This window comes from Petromyzon marinus, chromosome 53, assembly GCF_048934315.1.
Source record: "Petromyzon marinus isolate PM22_M1 ecotype Great Lakes invasive population chromosome 53, UKy_Petmar_22M1.pri1.0, whole genome shotgun sequence".
Lineage (NCBI taxonomy): Eukaryota > Metazoa > Chordata > Hyperoartia > Petromyzontiformes > Petromyzontidae > Petromyzon > Petromyzon marinus.
This window is the reverse complement of record NC_133719.1, coordinates 10,724,242-10,747,315: the sequence shown is the minus strand read 5'-3', so window position 1 is coordinate 10,747,315 and position 23,074 is coordinate 10,724,242. Positions and strand designations below refer to the sequence as shown.

Sequence of the window (23,074 nt, the reverse complement as noted above, 5' to 3'; positions counted from 1 at the left end):
GGGGGACGAAATCGCTTCCCCCCGGCCCAATGGATCTGTGAGAGATGATCGATCCACTGCTGGATGAAGGCCTCCCCAGGCCGTCGTCATCTCTTAGGGTCCTGCGATGTCCCCTTACTTGACGTCCATAAATGACGTCACGCGATTTTGGACGGCGTCACAAAAAATCAGACCCCCCTCAAATATGACATCACAAAGCTCTGCCCCCCCCCCAAAATAAAACATGCTTCAAATCGCTTTAAACTATTGTCATTGTAGTGCGTATTTAATGTGCCGCTGCACTCTGATGTTGTAGGAGAAAACATTTATTAAAAAGTATATTTAAATAAGTAGAACGTGTTGTCTATATCTATTTAAAGTTGCGCATTTTGATGTGACGTCACATTTCTCAAACCCCCCCCCTCGTCACACATCGTCACAAACGTCTTACCCCCTCCCCCCTAGGCGCATGACGTCATTTATGGGCGGCCCCTTAACTCTCCAACACACCGGTGTGCAGAGCGAGGAACGAATTGTCACGTTCCGTTCAAGTGACAAACCTTACTAATTGGCTGTGTCGGGTGGTGGCGGGCTTAACGACACATTATATATTTAGGGGCCGTCCATAAATGACGTCACGCACCTGGGGGGGTGGTTCAGACATTTGTGACGATGTGTAACGAGGGGGGGGTTTGAGAAATGTGACGTCACATCAAAATGCGCAACTTTAAATATAGACCAACACGTTCTACTTAATTAAATATACTTTTAAATATTTTTTTTCTCCTACAACATCAGAGTGCAGAGCCACATTAAACACGCACTACAATAACGATAGTTTAAAGCGATTTGAAGCATGTTTTATTTTGGGGGGGGGGGGGGGGCAGAGCTTTGTGACGTCATATATGAGGGGGGGGTCTGACTTTTTGTGACGCCGTGTGACGAAGGGGGGGGGGGGGTCAAAAATCGTCCAAATTCGCGTGACGTCATTTATGGACGGCCCCTGACGGGATCTAAACCAAACAAAAACTCTATTATGAATCCTCCAGTCTAAATCGCGATTCTGATTCCGATGTGTAAATCCCCCGCTTGTGCCTGCTCGCGAGTCGATTTTGTCACCCCATCTCCGCAGTTGTCATCTTCCTCTTGGGTGCGTTCCACACCTTTGACTGCCACTACATCATTAGTCTCACTCCCCGGTCATCATCCCTTATAGCCATCGTGTGTCCTACCCAGGCCTATTTATGTTTCTTAAAAGTTCAAATGACTGTTTTAGTTTTTACCAGGCAAGTAAGGCCCGCTGAGCTTTTTAGCTCTTTTCATTAGCGACCTGGCTATCACAAATAATAGCTCAACGAAGTGGCTTATCATCGCGTGGGAAATTTATAGCAGCCCAAATAAAGCGCACGTCGATTCTGAATGTTTAGGGAAAACCAGAGGACCCGGAGAAAAATCCACGCCACCACAGGGAGAAACACGCAAACTCCAAATATACAGCAGCAGGCGTCAGGCTCGGGATGGAATCCACGACCTCCTGCATACCTGGCGAGACAGATAACATCTCACCACCGTATCTCCTCTCATCCAAGTGTTCCTCTTCCTGTCCGCATGTAATTCTGGGAGTGCATCTCTCCATGCTTCCATCGTGCACTTTTCAGTTTTCGCTCAATTTTCTTTGTCACTGTTCACGGTTCCCGATCCGCGTCACAGCAAAGATAACCTGACACGCATTTTCTTTTCACAATGTGCACTTTCTTAGCGGCACCGATGGAAAACACCGCCGACGCATCTCCCCTCGCGATAAAGGGGCAACGCTGAGACGAGGCGAGGGCGAGGAGACTGTGCACGAAGATTTATTGGCAATCGCTGGAGACGCCGTGGGGGCGAGCAACACGGGGAGAGGAAGGGCCCAAGCACCCAAAACACTGCGTCTACGGAGAGTGAGCTCTCTCCGTCTCAAGAGAGGGGAAAGGCGATTGAATAGACCTTGGCATGAATTTGATGAGAGGAACAAGATAAATGATTTTACTCATAAGCGCGTACAGAATAAGCACGTACAGAATACGGCTTCTGTGAAAATTGTAGCAGTAATAATACGAAATTGAAATGCTCGTCCAAGAGAGTAATTTCCATTTGTTTCACCAATCTACATACGATAAAGCTGCAGCCCTGCAATGACACGTTCGCACCACCGTTGGCGGTACAGCCTCCATCAAGGGGAGCTCGAGTGAGCCCCCTATATGGGGTATTTGGTCTTCTCTTCCACGCTGGTTAGACGCTGGCCAGCCTGAGAGTGATGCCGCGAGGTGTGCTAGGTGGGCTTGTTCGGGATGTGGTGGCCTGCATCAGCTTGTACAGCCGATGAGGCTATTTGAACTCCTGGGTAGGCTGAGGCAGTGGCAGGGGGTGGGGAATTTAACTGGACCATGTGTGTTGGGTGGGCAAGGCAGCCTGAGCTGGCTTGTAAAGATGACCAGGCCAGCTGGGCTGCGTCGTGGCTCTGTTGGCTGGACTGCGTTGAGCCGGGGTGCCTTCCGCAGAGTCGGCCGGTCTGGGCTGCCCGAGCCGATTCGGATGGGAACCCGGGCCGGAGCTGATCCGGGGCTGGAGGGCGGCTCTTACGCGGGAGCATAGGTGTGAGACAGGCTCACGGCCTTGCCCACGTACTCGTCGGACGAGAGGCAGCGCACAAAGAAGTGAGCCAGGTCGTGCTTGGAGATGACGCGGCCGCCCATGGCGCCCACCGTCACCGTGTACTCCGACGTCAGAGGGAGGTTGCCTGGTGGGAGAAGGGGAGCCAAAGCAATCGCGTGTGTTAGGGGTGGGACAGGGTGTGTGGTAGGGGGTAGGACAGGGTGTGTGTTAGGGGGTAGGACAGGGTGTGTGTTAGGGGTGGGACAGGGTGTGTGTTAGGGGGTAGGATAGGGTGTGTGTTAGGGGTGGGACAGGGTGTGTGTTAGGGGTAGGACAGGGTCTGTGGTAGGGGGTAGGACAGGGTCTGTGGTAGGGGGTAGGACAGGGTGTGTGTTAGGGGGTAGGGCAGGGTGTGTATTAGGGGGTAGGGAAAGGTGTGTGTTAGGGGGCAGGCAATGGAATGCATTAATGGGGTCTTCTTTTTTCTAGTGTCTCGCGCACTACAGTCATATGTTTATCCAGCATCAGGCACATGGGTAGGTGGTAGTTTGCGTTAGGGCATAGGGTAAGAGTTAAACATTAGGCTTAAGCTGTTAAGGGGTGGACGATAGTTTATGTAAAGTTCAGGGATAAGAATACTTTTGTTGTTTGGGGTATGTGATGGCTGATGTAAGGGTTAGAGAGTAGGCGTTCGGGTTAGGTTTGAGAGGTAGACGATAGTTCATGTTTGGGTTTGGGGATAGTCCTCAGAGTTAGGTTTAAGAGGCAAGTCATGGCTTAAGTCAGGACTAGAGTTAAGAGATAAGAGACACTTTAATTCAGGGCCAGAGTTTAGGGTAGGCATTGGGCTTATGTCAGGGTTAGGGCGTGTGTGTCTGCACACAGTGGGGAGCGGTCGTGTAGCGGTTAGTGCGACCCGCTACGAACCCGGCGACCCGAGTTCGATTGCCGCTCAAGGCTAACACCAGTTACAATTATCTGAACCGGTCCTAGGCCTCTCCTAGGTTGACTCATCGTCAAATGAGTACCTGGTGCGTTGTGTAAACATCGGCACTGGGGAAACAAAGGCAGCCGAGCGTGGTGCTGGCCACTCCACCCCCTCGTGAGCTGTGCCAACCTTCATATGTGCTCACTAACAGCACTTGCCCCAAAAGTCTCTTTAGGCTATAGGGGTGGGATCTTTGTCTTTGTGTGTGAGCGAGAGTGAATGTGTAAGGGCGACCGTGTATGTATGTTGAACTTGGCACCATACGTAGCGGAGGTGTGGGGTAAGGATAACAAAACTAAAGGCAACAAGCAGTTCTAAAGAAATTATTTTTCAATCTGTATTTAAAATTGCAAAGCTCCAGCATCTTCCTAATATCGGAAGAGCATTTCAGACGGTGGCAGAAGCGCATCTGAAAGTGCGCGATGCGGTGACCGTCTTTGTTCGATGGCCAGCCAAAAGCCCCTGCGAAGGTGACCGGAGTTCGAGTGATGGTTTATTACTCCTTGACGAGATCAGCAGGGTGGTATTGTAGCTCATTTGTGGCAAGCACTTTGTGTGTAACGAGCGCGACCTTACAATGTATTCGTTCGGCAACCGGAAGCCAATGCAGCTCAGCAAGCACTGGACAGACACGGTCACATCTTGCAGTACTCGTCACGACACGTGTGTGAGTTTGAGCAAGCGCGAGTGATCGAGTGCGTGAGTGAGCGAGTCAGCGAGTGGGCGTGTGCAAGTGGGCGTGTGCGAGTGAGCGAGTGGGCGTGTGCGAGTGAGCATGCGTGTGAGTGGGCGTGTGCGAGTAAGCGAGAGAGCATGCGAGTGTGTGCGGAGCGGCGGCAGCAGGTACCATCGATGTGCGGTGGCATGACGGCGATCCAGTCGAGGGCCGACTCGCGCAGCACGCTGAACATGCGGTCGTGGTCTTCGGTGACGGGCAGCATGCGCGCCGGCACGCGAGGTCGCTCCCACAGCAAGAACGCTGCAACATCACCACCACCACCATCATCATCAACTTCACTGGCATAAAGCGTAACGGCACACGGGCTCACTCTCATAGCAAGAACACTGCAATATCACCACCATCGTCAACATCACTAGCAGCATCAGCAACATCACTGACATCACCACCATCACCACCACCGTCACCAGTCACCACCACGATCCGAGTCACCAAAGCGAACCCCCGTCACCACCACCACAGGGACTTACTGGACATGCAGCCGACCACCCTGCGCACCCCGTGCTGCTTCATGGCCGCCACGATGTTGCGCGTGCCCTCCGACATCATGGTGGTGGCGCCTGCTCACTCGCAACCACACGGAACGTTTCACCCCGGCGGCAGCGACATCACCCGCAAGGCGCAGGATCATAATGGCCGTGTCAGAGACACCGGGCCGGCACTGCTGACAGCGTGGATTTGAGCCCTGGGTTTGGGGGTGTGTGTGTGTGTATATCTCTCTCTCTCGCAGGGTTCATAATGGCCATTTCAGAGACACTGTGGTCATTTGTATACGACTATCATGAATTGTAAATACAATGTAATTGATTCTCATACGTATTGCAAGGGATCACGGGCATGGAAATCGATTAATATCCATGAATTGATGCATCTTTACATTCTAAGTACTGCTGGGGTTCTGCAAGTATTATGTTTTGTCCCATGCACGACATTCACTGCTCCTGCCCATAGTGAGTGTGAGCAAGCGCTCCAGCCACTCACTCACCAGCGATCAGCCACTTCCTTATCATGCTTCCATCACAACTGCCACGGTCACTGCTCCCGTGAACTTCACACGTTGATTCCTCCTCCTCTTCCCACATCGAGGGCTCGGCCTACCAGAACTGACTGTCTCATGTCATCCACCACAATGCAGGTTCACCTCACTTCCCTTTCATCATCATCATCATCTCTCTTCTCAAGTGCTTGTAATAATCTCGCTCAATTCAAGAAACGTATCAACACTTTTAGATATCACAACTTCAATCGTGCCATTGGTTGCTGGCCAACCTGGAATTTTTGACCTGAGCCCTGTGTTCAGCAGCAACCATGATGACCAAAGAAAATCACACGCCCCTAAGTACACGTGCAGCACCGTGTTGTCAATCCACTGCTGGACGAGGGCTTCCCCACGCCGTGCTGGTCCGTGGGGGTCATTTGGCCACGAGTGTTGTTTATTCCGGTTGTCGCTTTGGTGCATGTCAGCATGGCTTAATTCTACATTTTTAAATTCGGAAGGCAATTTCCCATCCACCCATCCCCACGATATTCCACTCTTCGAGTTCGACTCTTTTTCAATGAATCTGCTTAGCAGATTAAAAAAACGGGAAGTCGCCGTGAAGACACTCACGATGACATTGCTTTTTTAATATTTGTATTGACGCTGCACGTTTTTTGGAATAAACATCATCCAAATTGCTCGAGTCACGGGGTGGCCGGGTGACTCAATTCTGGCTGTCACCTGATGATGCTGCTTGTTATAATTACCAGCAAAATGTCACGCAATTCGAATTGTAAATGCTGTCGGTTTACTCTCCCAACACACCGGTGCGCTGAACTACCAACTAAGTGGCACGTTTTGTTTACGTGACAAATCTTACTAATTGACTGTGTCAGGTGGTGGCAGGGTCCCACGGTGGCTAGGAGATGTTAACTACCTCGCCTGGTATACAGGAGGTCGTGGGTTCGATCCTGACCCTGACGCCTGCTGTGTATTTGCAGTTTGCGTGTTTCGCTTCCTGTGGTCGGGTGGATTTTTCTCTGGGTCCTCGGGTTTTTCCCTCCACATTTAGAATCAACATCACGAGTTCAGAGTATTTACAGTGAGGGAAAAAAGTATTTGATCCCCTGCTGATTTTGTACGTTTGCCCACTGACAAAGAAATGATCGGTCTATAATTTTTATGGTAGGTTTATTTGAACAGTGAGAGACAAAAAAAATCCAGAAAAACGCATGTCAAAAATTTATTTGCATTTTAATGAGGGAAATAAGTATTTGACCCCTTTGCAAAATATGACTAAGTACTTGGTGGCAAGACCCTTGTTGGCAATCACAGAGGTCAGACGTTTTTTGTAGTTGGCCACCAGGTTTGCACACATCTCAGGAGGGATTTTGTCCCACTCCTCTTTGCAGATCTTCTCCAAGTCATTAAGGTTTCGAGGCTGACGTTTGGCAATTCGATCCTTCAGCTCCCTCCACAGATTTTCTATGGGATTAAGGTCTGGAGACTGGCTAGGCCACTCCAGGACCTTAATGTGCTTCTTCTTTGAGCCACTCCTTTGTTGCCTTGGGTCATTTTCATGCTGTGCTTCTTCTTGAGCCACTCCTTTGTTGCCTTGGGTCATTGTCATGCTGGAATACCCATCCACGACCCATTTTCAATGCCCTGGCTGAAGGAAGGAGGTTCTCACCCAAGATTTGACGGTACATGGCCCCGTCCATCGTCCCTTTGATGCGGTGAAGTTGTCCTGTCCCCTTAGCAGAAAAACACCCCCAAAGCATAATGTTTCCACCTCCATGTTTGATGGTGTGGATGGTGTTCTTGGGGTCATAGGCAGCATTCCTCCTTCTCCAAACACGGCGAGTTGAGTTGATGCCAAAGAGCTCCATTTTGGTCTCATCTGACCACAACACTTTCAACCAGTTGTCCTCTGAATCATTCAGATGTTTATTGGCAAACTTCAGACGGGCATGTATATGTGCTTTCTTGAGCAGGGGGACCTTGCGGGCGCTGCAGGATTTCAGTTCTTCACGGCATAGTGTGTTACCAATTGTTTTCTTGGTGACTATGGTCCCAGCTGCATTGAGATCATTGACAAGATCCTCCCGTGTAGTTCTGGGCTGATTCCTCACTGTTCTCATGATCATTGCAACTCCACGAGGTGAGATCTTGCATGGCGCCCCAGGCCGAGGGAGATTGACAGTTCTTTTGTGTTTCTTCCATTTGCGAATAATCGCACCAACTGTTGTCACCTTCTCACCAAGCTGCTTGGCAATGGTCTTGTAGCCCATTCCAGCCTTGTGTAGGTCTACAATCTTGTCCCTGACATCCTTGGAGAGCTCTTTGGTCTTGGCCATGGTGAAGAGTTTGGAATCTGATTGATTGCTTCTGTGGACAGGTGCCTTTTATACAGGTAACGAGCTGAGATTAGGAGCACACTCTTAAAGGGAGTGCTCCTAATCTCAGCTTGTTACCTGTATAAAATACACTTGGGAGCCAGAAATCTTTCTGATTGAGAGGGGCTCCAAAACTTATTTCCCTCATTAAAATGCAAATCAATTTATAACATTTTTGACATGCGTTTTTCTGGATTTGTTGTTGTTATTCTGTCTCTCACTGTTCAAATAAACTTACCGTAAAAATTATAGACTGATCATCTCTTTGTCAGTGGGCAAACGTACAAAATTAGCAGGGGATCAAATACTTTTTTCCCTCACTGTAGCTGTTGCTATACATTTCCACGTGATGATGAAACCCACTTTGTTGTGCTATCATTTATGATAGCCAGGTCGCTTCTTAAAAAGAGCTATACAGCTAAGTGGGGCCTTATCTGGTCAAATAAAAAAAATTATACTTATATAGAGCCGCTCACTCGTACGTCTTTGGAAAGCGAACCGAGCGCCTCAAACCGTGGAGAGGGCGGCCAGGTCCGGGGGCAATGTCTCACCGAGCTCGTTCCTCGTGCCCAGAACAATGACGACGGCGTCCTGCCCGGCCACGGCGCGGCTCACATCCTCCGGGTTCAGCACGTCGCCCGTCACCACCTCCAGCGCCAATCCGGCCGGCAGCAGCGCCGCGTTGCGCACGAATGCCGTTACCGTGTAGCCTGCAAGGTGGGGAGTGGAGGGTGGCATGGTGGCGAGATGTGAACTACCTCGCATGGTATACAGGAGGTTACGGGTTCGGTCCCAACCCCGATGCCTGTATATTAGTTTGCATGTTCTCCCCGTGGTCACGAGGATTTTTCTCCGTGTCCTCGTTTTGCCTCCACATTTAACAACATGCATTTAGAGTATTTGGCTGCTATAAATTGCTACGTGATAAGCCACTTCATTGGGCTATTATTTGTGGCCAGGTCGCTTCTGAAAAGAGCTATATATCTCAGTGGACGTCACCTGGTAAAATAAAAATCGTTTGGTTTAGAATTAATTTTGCATGCACAAAGGCAGTGTCATCAGCACCCGCTGTGACATGCGGATCGGAAACAAGGTCGAAGAAGATAAAACAAAAAAGCTGACAAGGACACAAACCAGACCCAATCGGACAACCGTGCCAGCACGATCAGAGAAACGTACTGACTTATGCCCATCCCTGGTTGATAATTGGCTACGGTAACGTGAGGGGTAACTCTTTGTACTGTGGGTGTCAAGGCTGGAATTATTAATGAATGTGGACTCTGTCCCCGACAAGGAACGGTACGGCTGCGAAAAGCCTAAACATTTTTTTTATAATTGCAACCGTTAAGGAAAGTCAGCGGGGCTTGAGGACACTTAGCTAAGCGGAATTACGGCTGATGGGCAAGTGTCAGCCGATAGACGGAGCAGGACCGAGAGGATGGCCCACCATGGAGATGGCATGATGAGATAAGTGCATGTGCAGCAAAGGGATTGTGTAATCTCGGGCCCGCGAGAGATGGCAATGCCAGGAGGGGCGGTACTTCATCCAGCAGGGGACAGAACATGGCTGACGATATGTATGAAGCCTTAAAAGTATATTTTTTAAAATATATATTTTACCAAAAAGGGCGCCTTGAGCTATGTATTATCTCTTTTTCAGAAGCGACCTGGCTATCACAAATGATTGCTCAACGGAGTGGCTTACCATCACGCGGAAATGTACGACAGTCAAATAGTCTTAAACGCATGTTTCTAAATGTGGAGGGAAAAAAAACGGAGGACCCGGAGAAAAATCCACGCGACCACGGGGAGAGAGACACGCAAACTCCACATATACAGCAGCAGCAGCAGGCGTCAGGGTCGGGATCGAACTCACGACCTCCTGTACACCAGGCGAGGTCGTTAACATCTCATAGCCACTGTAATGATGATGAGAGGGAGAGACAGACTTCAAATATACAGCAGGCGTCAGGGTTGGGATCGAACCCACGTCCTCCTGCATACCGGGCGAGGTAGTTAACATCTCATAGCCACCGTGGTGATGATGATGATAAGATAGAGAGACGCAGACCACAAATATACAGCTGCAGGCGTCGTCAGGGTAGTTAACATCTCCTAGCCACCGTGGCGCCCAGCACATGGCAACGTTGACCCAACGTTCGCCTGTGCCTGGAACCGTCGGGCCAACGTTGGACCAACGTTAGGCCAACGTTCCACGTCCCCTGGGACTGCAATATGACCATGCCGAAGCCTGATTGCCACACGTCTGTTGGGACACGGCGTGGAGATAGGAAATAGAGCACGCACGCCGTGTTGGGTAAGACTTATAATGAATGCAGGGTTTTGGCTTGGATCGCGTAAGTATAAATGTGTCGTAACCCTCCACCACCCGACACAGCCAATTAGTAAACAAAACGCGCCAATAAGTTACTGCTTCAGCCCACCGGTGTGTTGGAGAATTGTAAATGTTGTGGATTTGCTCTCCAACACACCGGTGGGCTGAAGTGGTAACTTATTGGCGCGTTTTGTTTACGAATTGGCTGTGTCGGGTGGTGGAGGGTTACGACACATTTATACTTACGCGATTTAACCACAAAAAACTTTTATTATTAATAATATTGGTCGCGAAAGTCTTCTACGTGTTGAACTTAGAAAATAAGTCGCGCGTACACACAAGTTAGCAGCAGCCCTTGGTCAATAGCACCGCTGGGAATGATGGGGGGACTCCCCTCCCCCCTATCATGCCGTGGGGGGGGAGTGGTGTGATTGTTTGACCATACTTCACCACTCTGGTCCAGGCGAGTTAGTTGATGAAGGGATGGAAGTTGTGACTAAAGGCACGGCCAGTAAGAGTTAAAAGCTGTTAAGTCTGCACTGGTGCAATTGTAAGCATGGCAGGTTTTGTAATGCACGGAGGGCACATCACACAAACATGTTTCCCGCGAATAATGTTGGACATTGCTAATGCTACATTAAAGGAAAAAAAACGCGCGAATTATACTTCCAAAGTTTAAAGTTGTCACGAAAAAAACACCCCACTCACAGCAAAAAAACATGATTGTTAACATCAGGCTTGACACACGATACGTTAAAATATCAGGATGAACAGCTTCGGCAGCATGCACGACATCGTAAAAGCAACGTTTACGGTATTTTATAACTACAGAACACAACTTTGTATCACTGCCATAGCTTTAAGCACGGCACGTTATTTGCACGAGGAGAGAAAGTGAGGCCTAACCCCGTGGCGAAGCCTACGGTCTCGCCTGGCGCGCCTTACCGGCTTTGACCGCCTGCGGCAGCACCTCCAAGCCGGTCATGCCCGTGGCACCGAACACCACGACCTTCTTCACCGCAGAAGCCATCGTGTCTTTGCCCACCCCCCCTTTTAAACTTTGTATTTGAACGCTTAAAAGCGGGACGACGACGACGAAGAGAGAGAGAGACAGGGGACTAATTTGATGGCTACGAGTGGTTGTTTAACGATACGTGGGGTTGGTGCCGTACGGGTTGAGTAGCTGCGCGCCTGTTACTGCTTCTTCTTCTTGTTGTTGTTTATATACCAGAACCCGACTTGCACATCATTCTTATTTTATTTAATACGCGCTACGATTTCGCAATCGGCGACCTCGCGCGATGAGAAGGCTTTTTTTGTGTGTGTGTGATTAACTTGCGAATCTCGCGCGGGTTTTTATTGCATGGTGTTCGTGTTTATTGTGGTTGTTTGCAAGTCGAGGGTAAGTTGTGTGCGTGATGTATTGATAACTGCGGGAGGAATCCGATGAGCTACGAAACTCTTTTTGTTCGCAAATGTCCGGTAAAGTTTGGAAAGGGTTCTTTATTCTCAATGATCCGGCCCAGAGGCAACTGGGTGGCTGAGATGTTAACTACCTCGCCCGGTGTACAGGAGGTCGTGGGTTCGTTCACGACCCTGACGATGCCTGCTGCTGCTGTATATTTGGAGTTTGCGATGTCTCTCTCATCATCATCACGGTGGCTATGAGATGTTAACTACCTCGCCTGGTGTACAGGAGGTCGTGGGTTCGTTCACGACCCTGACGATGCCTGCTGCTGCTGTATATTTGGAGTTTGCGATGTCTCTCTCATCATCATCACGGTGGCTATGAGATGTTAACTACCTCGCCCGGTGTACAGGAGGTCGTGGGTTCGTTCACGACCCTGACGATGCCTGCTGCTGTATATTTGGAGCTTGCGGTGTCTCTCTCATCATCATCACGGTGGCTAGATGTTAACTACCTCGCCTGGTGTACAGGAGGTCGTGGGTTTGTTCACGACTATGACAATGCCTGCTGCTGCTGTATATTTGGAGCTTGCGGTGTCTCTCTCTCTCCCCGTAGTCGCGAGGATTTTTCTCTGGGTCCCTCCGGATCTTTCCCTCCACATTTAGAATCAACATCACGCGTTTAGGGTATTTGGCTGCTATACATTTGTAGCGGGTAGAATGGAGAGCGAGATTTCTTTAGAGGTAACACTTTATTATAACAAGGTTGACCTTAACACGAAGGGGTAACGACCCCTTCCACCCGATACTCTACGGAGGTAAATCCTCCGGGCTAACGCGCCCTAACACTGGGGAGGCTGACTTCGACCTGACCCTGGCTGGGGTCCGGGTCCCGTCTTCGTGATCCTCTTCAGGCTGACGGCTTCGGGTCTTCAAGCACACAGCGGCAGTCGAACCCATTCAGGGGTCCGGCTTCTATAGTCTCTCCGCCCCTCGCCACGCCCTTCTTCTCGAACCTCCGAGAAGTACCTGGGCTGTCGACATGTCATCCCCAAAGCCCCCTATTGGGAGTCCTGGGGTCCGTACGAGCCCCCCTAGCTGAGTGCCACGGCCCAACTCGATCCGGGGGAATTATTCCGCCCCCTGTTATCCCGGGTCTGGCACTACATCTAAAGAGCAGTGGCATTCGTGTATCACACCCAGTAATGCCACTGCACATTTACACATTTTAAGCCACTTCGTTGGGCTATAATTTGTGATAGCACAAGAGAAAAATCTACACATCTCAGTGGCGCCTGACCTGGTAAAATAAAAAAAGTTTATAGTTTTATGGAGGCGCTCACTCGTTAATCGATAAACGCAAATTCGTCACATTTTGCTTGCGCAGGCAAAATGCCCCTTGATAATGTTGGCCCGGAAAAGCCACTAAAAAGGCTGATGGAATAAAACAACGGTGGTGACTCCACCAAGCACTGTGTGATCCATTCCGCGTTGGCGCTCCACGTTTAAACAATTTTAAAACCACTTTTTATTTTAGCGGGTAAGGCCCCACTGAGCTGGAAAGTTATTTTTCAGAAGCGACCTGGCTACCCACAAATGATGGCCCAACGCAGTGGCTGATATCTCACTGACCGACTCCTCTTCGCTCCATGTGGAGCACACGGCCGCAACAAGCCCACGCCATGCCAGACGGTCTTGAGCAGCTTTCTCCACTTCACCCCAAGACTGTTACATTGCTTTTATGGCTTTATTTTGGTGATTTCGAAAACGATTTTTGGTTTGGCCATGTTTGTTTGTTGTGGTACGGAGTTATACTGATGGCCTTAATCTTAATTGTCTTGTGGTTGTTGTTGTTGTTTGACTTGCATCCCACTGGGATTTTTGTACACAGCGTTGGTGTACGGTGCTTTTTTCAGGAATATTTTGATGTTTTTCCCTGGATTTTCTGTTTGCACATGCACAAAGTCACTTTAAGATGTTTTCTTGTTCGTGTTTTTGTTTTGTGTTTGTTGCGGTTGCACCCGATTCAAGAGCCGAATGGCTCACAAGGCTATACCAACATAAATGACACTGAAAGACGGGCCCCTCTGTGGTGCCGTCTCTATGTGATCTTCTTCCTGCCCCGTGGCCTCTTCCCGTGCGGTGTCCACCGCGGGGCGGTCTTCGCTATGGACTCGGGTTCCATTCTCAGCACGTGTCCCAGCCACCCGAGTCTTCTCTCCGTTGTGTCCCCCCGCGTTGTGCGTCTTGAATTGGTCCTGATGTACAGGGTGCCGGTTCGAAATCTTGTTTGGCCAGAAGATGCAACAGATTTGCCTCAGGCAGTTGTTGTGGAAGGTTGATAGGAAGTTCACGTCTAATAATAGGGGTTTTTCCCCTTTTTTTGGCAACAAAACTGAAACCTTTTTACAAGGATTCATGTCTGCATTAATCACAATACCTGCAGTCAAAATGCAAACAAAAAACATACTATGATAATATATGCATTGTCCTTGAAACTGATTGGTCCATCACGTCTATCTTGGTGGTTCTCCAACTTTCACTATTGTACAGAAGCACTGATTTTTACATGGCTGGCGCCTGGGGGCCTATGAGCAACTACAATGACTCCTCTACTTACGAACGAGTTTAGGTTACAGAGGTCTGTTCACAAGTCGATTTGTTCGTAAATCCAACTTTACTCGATTCCAAACACGTTGTACAGCGTGTACACTAAACACGGGGAATGGCTTTAAAAGTTGTATAATTTCCTGTAGATGTAGATGTCACTGGTTCTTCATGTTCTGCAGATGTAGATGACACCACCGCCATCTATTGTACGGCGGATGAATTTTACAACTTTCGGGCCGAACAGGCAATTGAACATACGGACCAGATTTTGTTGTGTCTCTGAACGTTCGTAAGTCGAATGTTCGTAAGTAGAGGAGTCTCTGGAGGCAGGACTCACATCAATGAGCGAATGAGGGCACTCACCGTTATGGGCGGGGATAGCGACTGAGCGGTGGGCGTGGCCATGTACAAGTAGACGAGGACTATACTCTTTGGTTCTATTCGGTAAAGTCACGTAGGTAAAAAATAAAACAACAAAAATCACGACGTTTCGGCCACAACACAAGCGGCCTTCATCAGGTGAAGGGAGCAGACTGTCTCGAGGATAGCGCTGGAGGGAAACGCAGCCACGCTCAGACCGCGACCTTTAAGCTGTGTGCGAGGAAAACAGAGCGCCTTGACAAAGGAATTAGCATAAAATTAGCATTTGATTGGCCGACTTAGCATGATGAACGGTGTAGAGGTGGTGTACATGCGGGTGAACATGCCAATTCCTTTGTCAAGGCGCTCTGTTTCCTCGCACACAGCTTAAAGGTCGCGGTCTGAGCGTGGCTGTGTTTCACTCCAGTGCTGTCCTCGGGACAGTCTGCTCCCTTCACCTGATGAAGGCCGCTTGTGTTGTGGCCGAAACGTCGTGATTTTTGTTGTTTTATTTTTTACCTACGTGACTTTACCGAATAGAACCAAAGAGTATGGATCCTTGCAGTCACGAAAGCTTCAAATCTAGAATAGATAAGGACTGTCAGAGGCGTGGCAGAGGCTGCCAGCTCGCCATGTGTTCGGGTTGAGCCTCCCGGAAATGTGGTGGCTTTTGAAATTTAAACTTAATTTAAATCAAAATTAATTAAGCAAGAGGCAGAGAAGAGACGAAACAAGAGGGCATAGAATACACTTCCATTTATTGGTCCACAGTGGACTTGGGTTAAGTGAGTGTTCGTAGCTACGACAATTTACAATATTTTACGGTGTGTTAAATGCGTGTGTAACTATTTGAGTGGGTTTACTGCTCAGACACTGAGGTCAACCTCTGACTTAACAGCTGGGCTATCTGTCACGTGAGAATGCACACAGGAAGTATGCCGGGATGCCTCGTGTCAACTTCACTTTTTTATCATTATTTTCTGCGCAATGATAAAATAGAGCAAGAGCAATTTTGGCCGAATGCTTGGCGGTGGACATTGGCTGTGTGGGGATGTCTCTCCCCCAGCGTGCGATACTGGAGGGCACACATGGGCCACTGGATTGTGAGGCTACAGCTTGCTGATGAGACCCAATGAAAATGAATAGCAGTTCTCCTGTCTGTGACAATTGGAGCATCAGTTTATCAGGCCACAGCTACCTGATGAGACTGATACATTAAATGTTCATATATATACTTTTTACGTAATTGTTTAAAATAGGGGTTTAATTGAGTGATGGATTGTTGCGATTCAGAGTCCTGATTAGATAAAAAAAATCAATTAATTTTTTACATTGCACCCATGGTGGCTGCAGGGGTCACATTAAACCTATCAGCAACAAGATAATCAGTACTGCACTGTACACAAATTGTGAAACATCAGTTCTTACAGCCGCGATTCATTATTGCGCGTATCGTGTGCTTAAGAACTGATATTGCTATTAATTGATGCATCATTATACCTTTACTTTTGGTCTGTTACCTATTCTTACATGGACCCTTTGATGCATGGATCATGATTTTAACAATAAACATTGATCCATTAATCGATTAATTGTCAAGGGGCTTTACTCAGATCCAACACCCTCTGTAAATGAAGAAAAACCCCCACGACAGAGCATGTTAGTGCGTGCAGGCGCACAGGCAGCAATGCGGCCAAACGTTCAGCCCTTGAGTTGGTGGTCTGGACAAGGCTGAGAACGTCGTACACGCGACTTGGCGATCGTATGCCGTGGTCTCTCGCCTGAGCGACACCAACTTTGGCTCCGTGCCACCGAATCACGGTCAAATATATTACTTCAATTGTGCGTGTTACGAATTACATTTTCACTACGGTGATGATGCCTGTTCAACGCGCAGTAGGCGTTCGTGACCAATATTTTCCATGATAAAAGGTTTTTTTGGGGGGTTAGATCGCATAAATATAAATGTGTCATTAAACCCGAAACAGCAGGAGGATATCTGCACAATTCTGGCTGTCGCCTGATGAGGCTGCTTGTTGTTGTAATTACCGGCGGCGAAACGTCACGCTACTCGAATTGTAAACGTTGTCGTGGGTTTACTCTCCAACACACAACCGGTGTGCTGAACTAGTAACGAATTGCCATGTTTGTTTTACGTGACAAACCTTACTAATTGGCTGTGTTGGGTGGTGGCGGGTTTCACGACACATTTATATATTTACGCGATCTAACCCAACACAAAAAACCCCTATATTATAGACGAAGCCCGTCGTGCCTGCGTGTGAGCCGCACGCACACACACACACATTCCGTGTAAACCCATTACCACTCGCACCGGCCGAGGCACTCCAATAACGATCGGTGGAGGGCAACGCTGCCGCAGCTACTCCGCTAAGTGTTGACAACTGGGGCGACGACGGCTGACGACGACGCGCGGCCGTCTCGTGCGTGCGTGGCGAGGGTCTCCTCGTCTCCGGACGATTGCATCTCGGTCGGGAGGTCGGTGTGGGAGGGAGGGAGGGGGTGGGAGCGGCAGGATCGGCTTGGTCTCAGTCGCGCCGCTTGACGTACACGGCGAGTCCAACGACCGCCAGGAGCCCCAGGGCCACCAGGCCCCACTCCTTCGTTGAGAGGCCGAAAAACTTCTGCGGGAGGGGAGCGGGCAAAGACGCGCGCCACCGTCGATTCAGCGGCTCGGGGAGAGGGGGACAATTTCGCGTTTGGCCACGGATGGATACTGAGCGAGCGATCGTGATGGAATGACGTTTTTTTTCAGGGTTATATCGCGTGAACGTGAAGGTGTTGTAAACCCCCACCAGACGCAGACAATTGGCTGTCTGCCTGATGATGCCGGTTGTAATTACTGGCGAAACGTCGTACTCAGATTGTAAATGTGGATTTGCTCTCCAACGCACCGCGGCGTGCTGTGCTAGTAACGAATTGGCACGCTTTGTCTACGTGACACAACTTACTAATTGGCTGTGTCGGGTGGTGGCGGGTTTAACGACACATTTATATAAAGAGCCACGTTCAGATACGGCCTTTAAGCCACGTTCAGATACGGCCTTTAAGCCGTATCTGAACGTGACTCTTTCACTCCAGCGCTGTCCTACCAGACAGTCTCGCCCCCTTCACCTGATGAAGGCCGCTTGTGTTGTGGCCGAAACGTCGTGAGAATATTATTGTGTTATTTTATTTTATCAATTTATTATTTTATTATCATTCTACGTGACTTTACCGAAAGAACCAAAGAAGATGAATCATTGCAGTCACGAAAGCTTTACTCGATCTAACCCAACAGCAAAAAAACCCCTCTGTTTTGGATGATATTGGTCGCGAAAGCCTACCACGTGGTAAACTGGTAGGGTTTGTCACGCGAACAAAAGGTGTCAATGTGTTACCACTTCACCACCACCGGTCGTGTTGGAGTGTAAACCCACAACATTTACCATTTGAAGTACGACGTTTCGCCGCCGATTACCACAACCAGCTTCATCGGGCGACAAGCCAGAACCTGTCGACGACGCCTTTATATTCACGCGATCTGAACTCAGCAAAAACTTAATTTTGAATAACGTTGGTGGCGAAAGCATACGCGCTAAATCGGCGATCGAGCTCGCTCCAGGCGCGCTACAACCAGGGTACGACGAATCGGGGCGAGTGCCCAGGGCCCCGCGCCTTGGGGGGGGGGGGCGCGCTTCAACGTCACGGTGTCAGATGTAATTTTTCCGCTTTAAATTTCGATTCAAAGCTTTCGTGACTGCAATGATTCATCTTCTTTGGTTCTTTCGGTAAAGTCACCACGTAGAATGAGAATAAAATAATAAAATAAAACAATAAAATTATCACGACGTTTCGGCCACAACACAAGTGGCCTTCTTCAGGTGAAAGGGACAGACCTGTTGGGACGACAGAGCTTATTGAAGCTCTGTCGTCCCAACAGGTCTGTCTCTTCCGCTTTAGTTTGAAGGCGCGGTGTGGTGGTGTGCCCGGGCCCTGCTACACCCCCCCCCCTCTCCCACTATGGACAGTCCTGGTTACGAGCAGCACGATTCGTATTCTGACCCTAGCTGGGGGGGGGGGGGTCTTGACTGCGGGCTGCATCACCACTTTGTCGACCACCTTCCACCGAGGTCTCTACCGTCAAACCCCTCGGGGGTCAATCGACGACCTCGCGAGTGGTCGATGGAGACGGGGCGACAGCTGGCGATGTGGTCACAATGCGCAGTCGCACGAGAGTCGAGTTTTTGTTTAGTTTTTTCTTCTTCTCTATGAATCGTCGAATCGTAGCCAAGACTCGCGGAAGGAAACCTCCACTCTAAGCTAACGAGCCGTACCGGACGTCCCGAAGCCCACGAGAGAGGAAAGAAAACGTGGCTTGCTGATGAGGGCAACGAACGAACCCTTGGGTCGTTAATTCGGCCGAATCTCTGAAGGGTAAACTAAAAAAAAATCACGAAAATTTTACGCTTAAAGTTTTTCATACGCGTGGCTGCGCGTCCACAGACTACCCCCCCCCCCCCGCCCCGTGGCCGCGCGTCCACAACGCAGTTCTTTACCTCGGGGCCCCCGTTAGCAGCGGGCTCCCCGTCCATGTGCTCCACCTCCACTCCGTCGTGTCCTAGAGGGCGACAACAACATAGACGATGACAACTCACATTTGTAAAACTATAAAAGAAATATATATATAAACTATGCTTTATATTCTTGGTTCTTTCGGTAAAGTCACGTAGAAGGGAAACAATAAAATAATAAAATATATATAAAACAATAAAATTCTCACGACGTTTCGACTGCAACACAAGCAGTCATCATCATTGCCGTTGGTTGTCACACCTGATGATGACTGCTTGTGTTGCAGTCGAAACGTCGTGAGAATTTTATTGTTTCCCTTCAACGTGACTTTACCGAAAGAACCAAGAATATAATATAAGTAGAACGTGTTGCCTATAATTATTTAAAGTTGCGCATTTTGACGTCACATTTCTCAAACCCCCCCCCCCCCCCCTCGTTACACATCGTCACAAATGTCTGAACCCCCCCCACATAGGTGCGTGACGTAATTTATGGACGGCCCCTTACTGGACATCTGTGAAAAAAGAGCTTAGTAGCTCATCGGATTCCTCCTGCAGTTGCAATACCCATTGCGATTAGCTCACCACTAGGTGGGGCTAAGCGCAATTTCAGCACCAAGGACAGCGCCCGTGTCGGGAGTGGCACGACGCCGGTCACGGCCCACTCTGTAAAACTACAAACCTCGCCTCCGCGGTCACCTAAAAGGCTTGGGGACTCGTTTGCAACACAGTAACGATGTGTTGTGTGAAGGTTGTTTGTTGTTGCTTCAATTTACGACGCAAGCAATTCGTTGTTGTTGGTGGTTAAATGTCACTATTGTCTTTAGTATACACTCGGCGCGGTTAACATAAACAGCAGCAGAAGCAGCATCAACAACAGCCACCATTCGTCACTAATTATCGACGGTGACGCCGCCACAGCCCCTGTGCCAGGCTAGGTGCACTTGAAGGGGACAGGAATTGTCGCAAGCTCGCTGGCAGGAGGTCAAAAAGCATACGCAGTGGCCATGATGGAATAATGTATCCACCTTACTGGTCATTTATACGGGGAGTTATTAAACAATTGCCATTATTTGCGTAGTGTGGCTATTACAGACTCTCGTGTGGATATTACAGACTCTAGTGTGGATATTACAGATTCTAGTGTGGATATTACAGACTCTAGTGTGGATATTACAGACTCTAGTGTGGATATTACAGACTCTAGTGTGGATATTACAGACTCTAGTGTGGATATTACAGACTCGCGTGTGGATGGATATTACAGACTCTGTACTCAATGCTGGTCCCGATACGCAGCGAGTATCCTGTAGGCCGCACATTGCAAACGAGCATCTAAATGCTGGCGTGTGTGTTTAAGAACATGCATTGGCTTCGTAATATGTAATGAGCAAATGTCGTAATCATCCTTACGTACATACTTGGGTTTCACGTCACGTCCGAATACGAACGCATCTCTAGAGATAGATCTTTTATTGTTTTAAAAATATTTGACGATCACGATGGGAGGGACTGGCGCAGTGAGTGGTCGAGATAACGCACTGCGCTAAAACTGGCCACCCGAGTTAGATTCCGAGTCACGGCTGACATCGCTGGGGGGCGGGGGGGGGTGACCTTCACCGATAGGCATTGATCAGCGTGGTGAAGTATGGCTATGGAACGAAACTCCCACGACCGACGCGATTTACGACGACGCGATCGCCTCTCGGGGAATGCAACGCGTTCGAGAGCGAGGCCACCAACCATGAGAGATGGAGCGGTATCAAAATCAGTGCCGGTGCAGGCGCGAGGTGGATCATCAACATCGCAGGATCGTGTTTAATGGTGGTGATGGCGGCTTCCGGGAAGCCTTCATCCAGCAGTGGATTGACAAAGTCTGATGGCGATGCCGATGGCAGTGATCGTTATCTCGTTCGCGCATCCTCCAGGAGAGCCTCGGTGCGTTTCGGTATTTTTGGTCAATGGAACGGAGCAGGATCGCACCGCGCACTCTCTAAATTGGTTAAATAAAGGATATTCATCCATCCGCCCATCATGATGAGGATCGACACACACACCGCGCAGCAATGCGCGTACAGTGAGAGCAAAGGATGTGGAGGGACCCTATCGGTCATTTTCTGCGCGCTGTGACCAAAAAAAAACCCACAACAGCCGCCATTCGCCAGTAAGTGGCGTTGACGTCACCACAGCGCTCGTGCCAGGCTACGTTCACTCTGAGGCCACGTTAAGTGCGGTATTCCCGCTGGCAGGAGGTCGTGGGATAGACCCGGGTCCCACGGGCTGACTGAGAGGACTAGTACATGACTGGTAGATGACTGGTACATGACTGGTAGATGACTGGTACATGACTGGTACCAGTCATCTACCAGTCTGGGGGGGAGCGGTGGCAGGAGGTCGCGGGATAGACCCGGGTCCCACGGGCTGACTGAGAGGACTGGTACATGACTGGTAGATGACTGGTACATGACTAGTAGATGACTGGTACATGACTGGTACATGACTGGTACATGACTGGTAGATGACTGGTAGATGACTGGTAGATGCACCAGCTGTGCTTCCCCACTGCGCCAACTCGCTGCGTTTTATCTTCCCGGCGCTCCGCTCGTTGTCGTGAGCGTTGCTCCTCCGCCGCCCTCCGTTGTTGGCTGGAGGGCGACTGCCTCCAACTGCCCAACAGCAGCAGCAGCAGCGTCCTTCACGTGCCCTCCCTCCTCCGCAGAGGTCGATCTCGACACCGCTGGGTTAGCGGTCATCTCCAAGTCCAACTCGGGCTCAACGTCCTCCCGTACCGCATCAGCTCCCGTCCCTTCTCTAGGACTAAACAGAAGCCGCTTCGGTTGGCATGCGGTTTCCACACGACGCAGGCAACACAAAGACAAAGAGCCCCCGTATAGCCTTAACATACTGTAGGGGCAAGTGCTGTTAGCGAGCATCTATAAAGGCCGGCACGGCACACGAGGGGGTGGGTGGCCAGCACCACGCCCGGTCGCCTTTGTCTCCCTAGCGGCGATGTTTACACACCGCACCAGGCACTCATTTGAGGCTGAGTCGACCTAGGGGAGGCCCGGGTACCGTTTCGATAATCGTCACCGGTGTTGGCCATGAGCGGGAATCGAACTCGGGTCGCCAGGTTCGTAGCGCAGCGTAGCGCTAACCACGACACTACCGCTCCCCCCCAGGCAACACACACAGACACACACAGACACAGACACACACAGACACCTCCCAACGTCCACCTGCATAGGTCGCGTTGTGCGTGGCACAGAGAAAGCTCATGGCCGTCGCCCGCCACTCACCGGCGCTCTTGGTCTCTTTGGCGTCGGCCCCGACGCCGGAGGAAGCGCTCTTGCTGGGATTCATCTTGTGCCCTCCGTGTGTTATGTCTCCACCGTCGCTTGCTGGAGGTCGCGGCCGCGATGCAATACTCGCAGAGGCCAGGCTGCGTCGCTCCTTCTTCTAAATGGGCGTGTGTGACTTCTGTGTGTGACTTCTGTGTGTGACCGTGTGCGGCTGTGTGTCTGTGTATATATGTGGATGACGGGGGAGCGGTGGTGCAGCGGTTAGCACACTGCTAGGAAACCCGGCGAGCCAAATTCGACGAAATTTCTAAATCGGTCGTGGGCCCTCCCCTAAGTCGACTCAGCCTTAAACGAGTATCTCGTGCGCTGTGTAAAAAAAACACGTCGGTACTGGGGAGACAAAGGCGGCCGGGCGTATTTTTTCGTCACTGTTCCCGAGGTTACGCCTGGGTGCAATACTCACCGAGGCCAGGCTGCGTCGCTCCGTCCCACGGGCGGGTGTAGCCAGGTGTGATTGTGCATTTACCGTACACAGTACTGTACTTAAACAACAAAAAAACACACACATGGGGGAGCGGTGGCGTGGTGGTTAGCGCACTACGCCGCGAAGGAATACCGCTCGTAATTACACGGAGGGGCAGAAGGAGGAACACGGTGGGTTTGGGAACAAACGCGGACATCGATTTGACGGTTAATAAAGGCGAATGACATTGGGCAAACCTTTCATCCAGCAGCACATCGATTATGGCCGGTGATTAAAATTATGATATCCAG

The 23,074-nt window shown here is 49.9% G+C and overlaps 1 protein-coding gene and 1 long non-coding RNA gene across 3 annotated transcripts; both read right to left on the bottom strand.

Moving 5' to 3' along the window:
- Positions 1-2,450: 2,450 nt before the first annotated feature.
- BLVRB (biliverdin reductase B) lies at positions 2,451-11,255 on the bottom strand. The gene is made up of 5 exons (XM_032974202.2): positions 10,996-11,255; positions 8,267-8,425; positions 4,811-4,900; positions 4,449-4,580; positions 2,451-2,758 (listed from the first exon to the last, which is right to left on the bottom strand). Exons 1-5 carry the CDS (start codon positions 11,078-11,080, stop codon positions 2,598-2,600), a joined length of 627 nt encoding a protein of 208 aa, XP_032830093.1. The 5' UTR covers positions 11,081-11,255; the 3' UTR covers positions 2,451-2,597.
- Positions 11,256-15,168: 3,913 nt separating this feature from the next.
- Positions 15,169-22,778, bottom strand: LOC116953881 (uncharacterized). Of its 2 annotated transcripts, XR_004404627.2 has the most exons (4): positions 22,764-22,778; positions 22,298-22,519; positions 18,987-19,048; positions 15,169-17,072 (listed from the first exon to the last, which is right to left on the bottom strand). It is a non-coding gene; the product is annotated as an uncharacterized LOC116953881 (long non-coding RNA). The 2 variants fall into 2 exon arrangements; XR_004404626.2 differs by lacking the exon at positions 22,764-22,778 and having other exon boundaries at positions 22,298-22,664.
- Positions 22,779-23,074: the final 296 nt, after the last annotated feature.

Bases quoted from the DNA above. Each gene is read 5' to 3' on its own strand.
- BLVRB (XM_032974202.2), bottom strand. From the start codon at position 11,080: ATGGCTTCTGCGGTGAAGAAGGTCGTGGTGTTCGGTGCCACGGGCATG. The intron at 4,901-8,266 runs GTGAGACATTGC...GCGAGTGAGCAG, and splicing joins GGGCACGAGGAACGAGCTCG to GCGCCACCACCATGATGTCG. The intron at 4,581-4,810 runs GTAAGTCCCTGT...GTGATGTTGCAG, and splicing joins GGTGGTCGGCTGCATGTCCA to CGTTCTTGCTGTGGGAGCGA.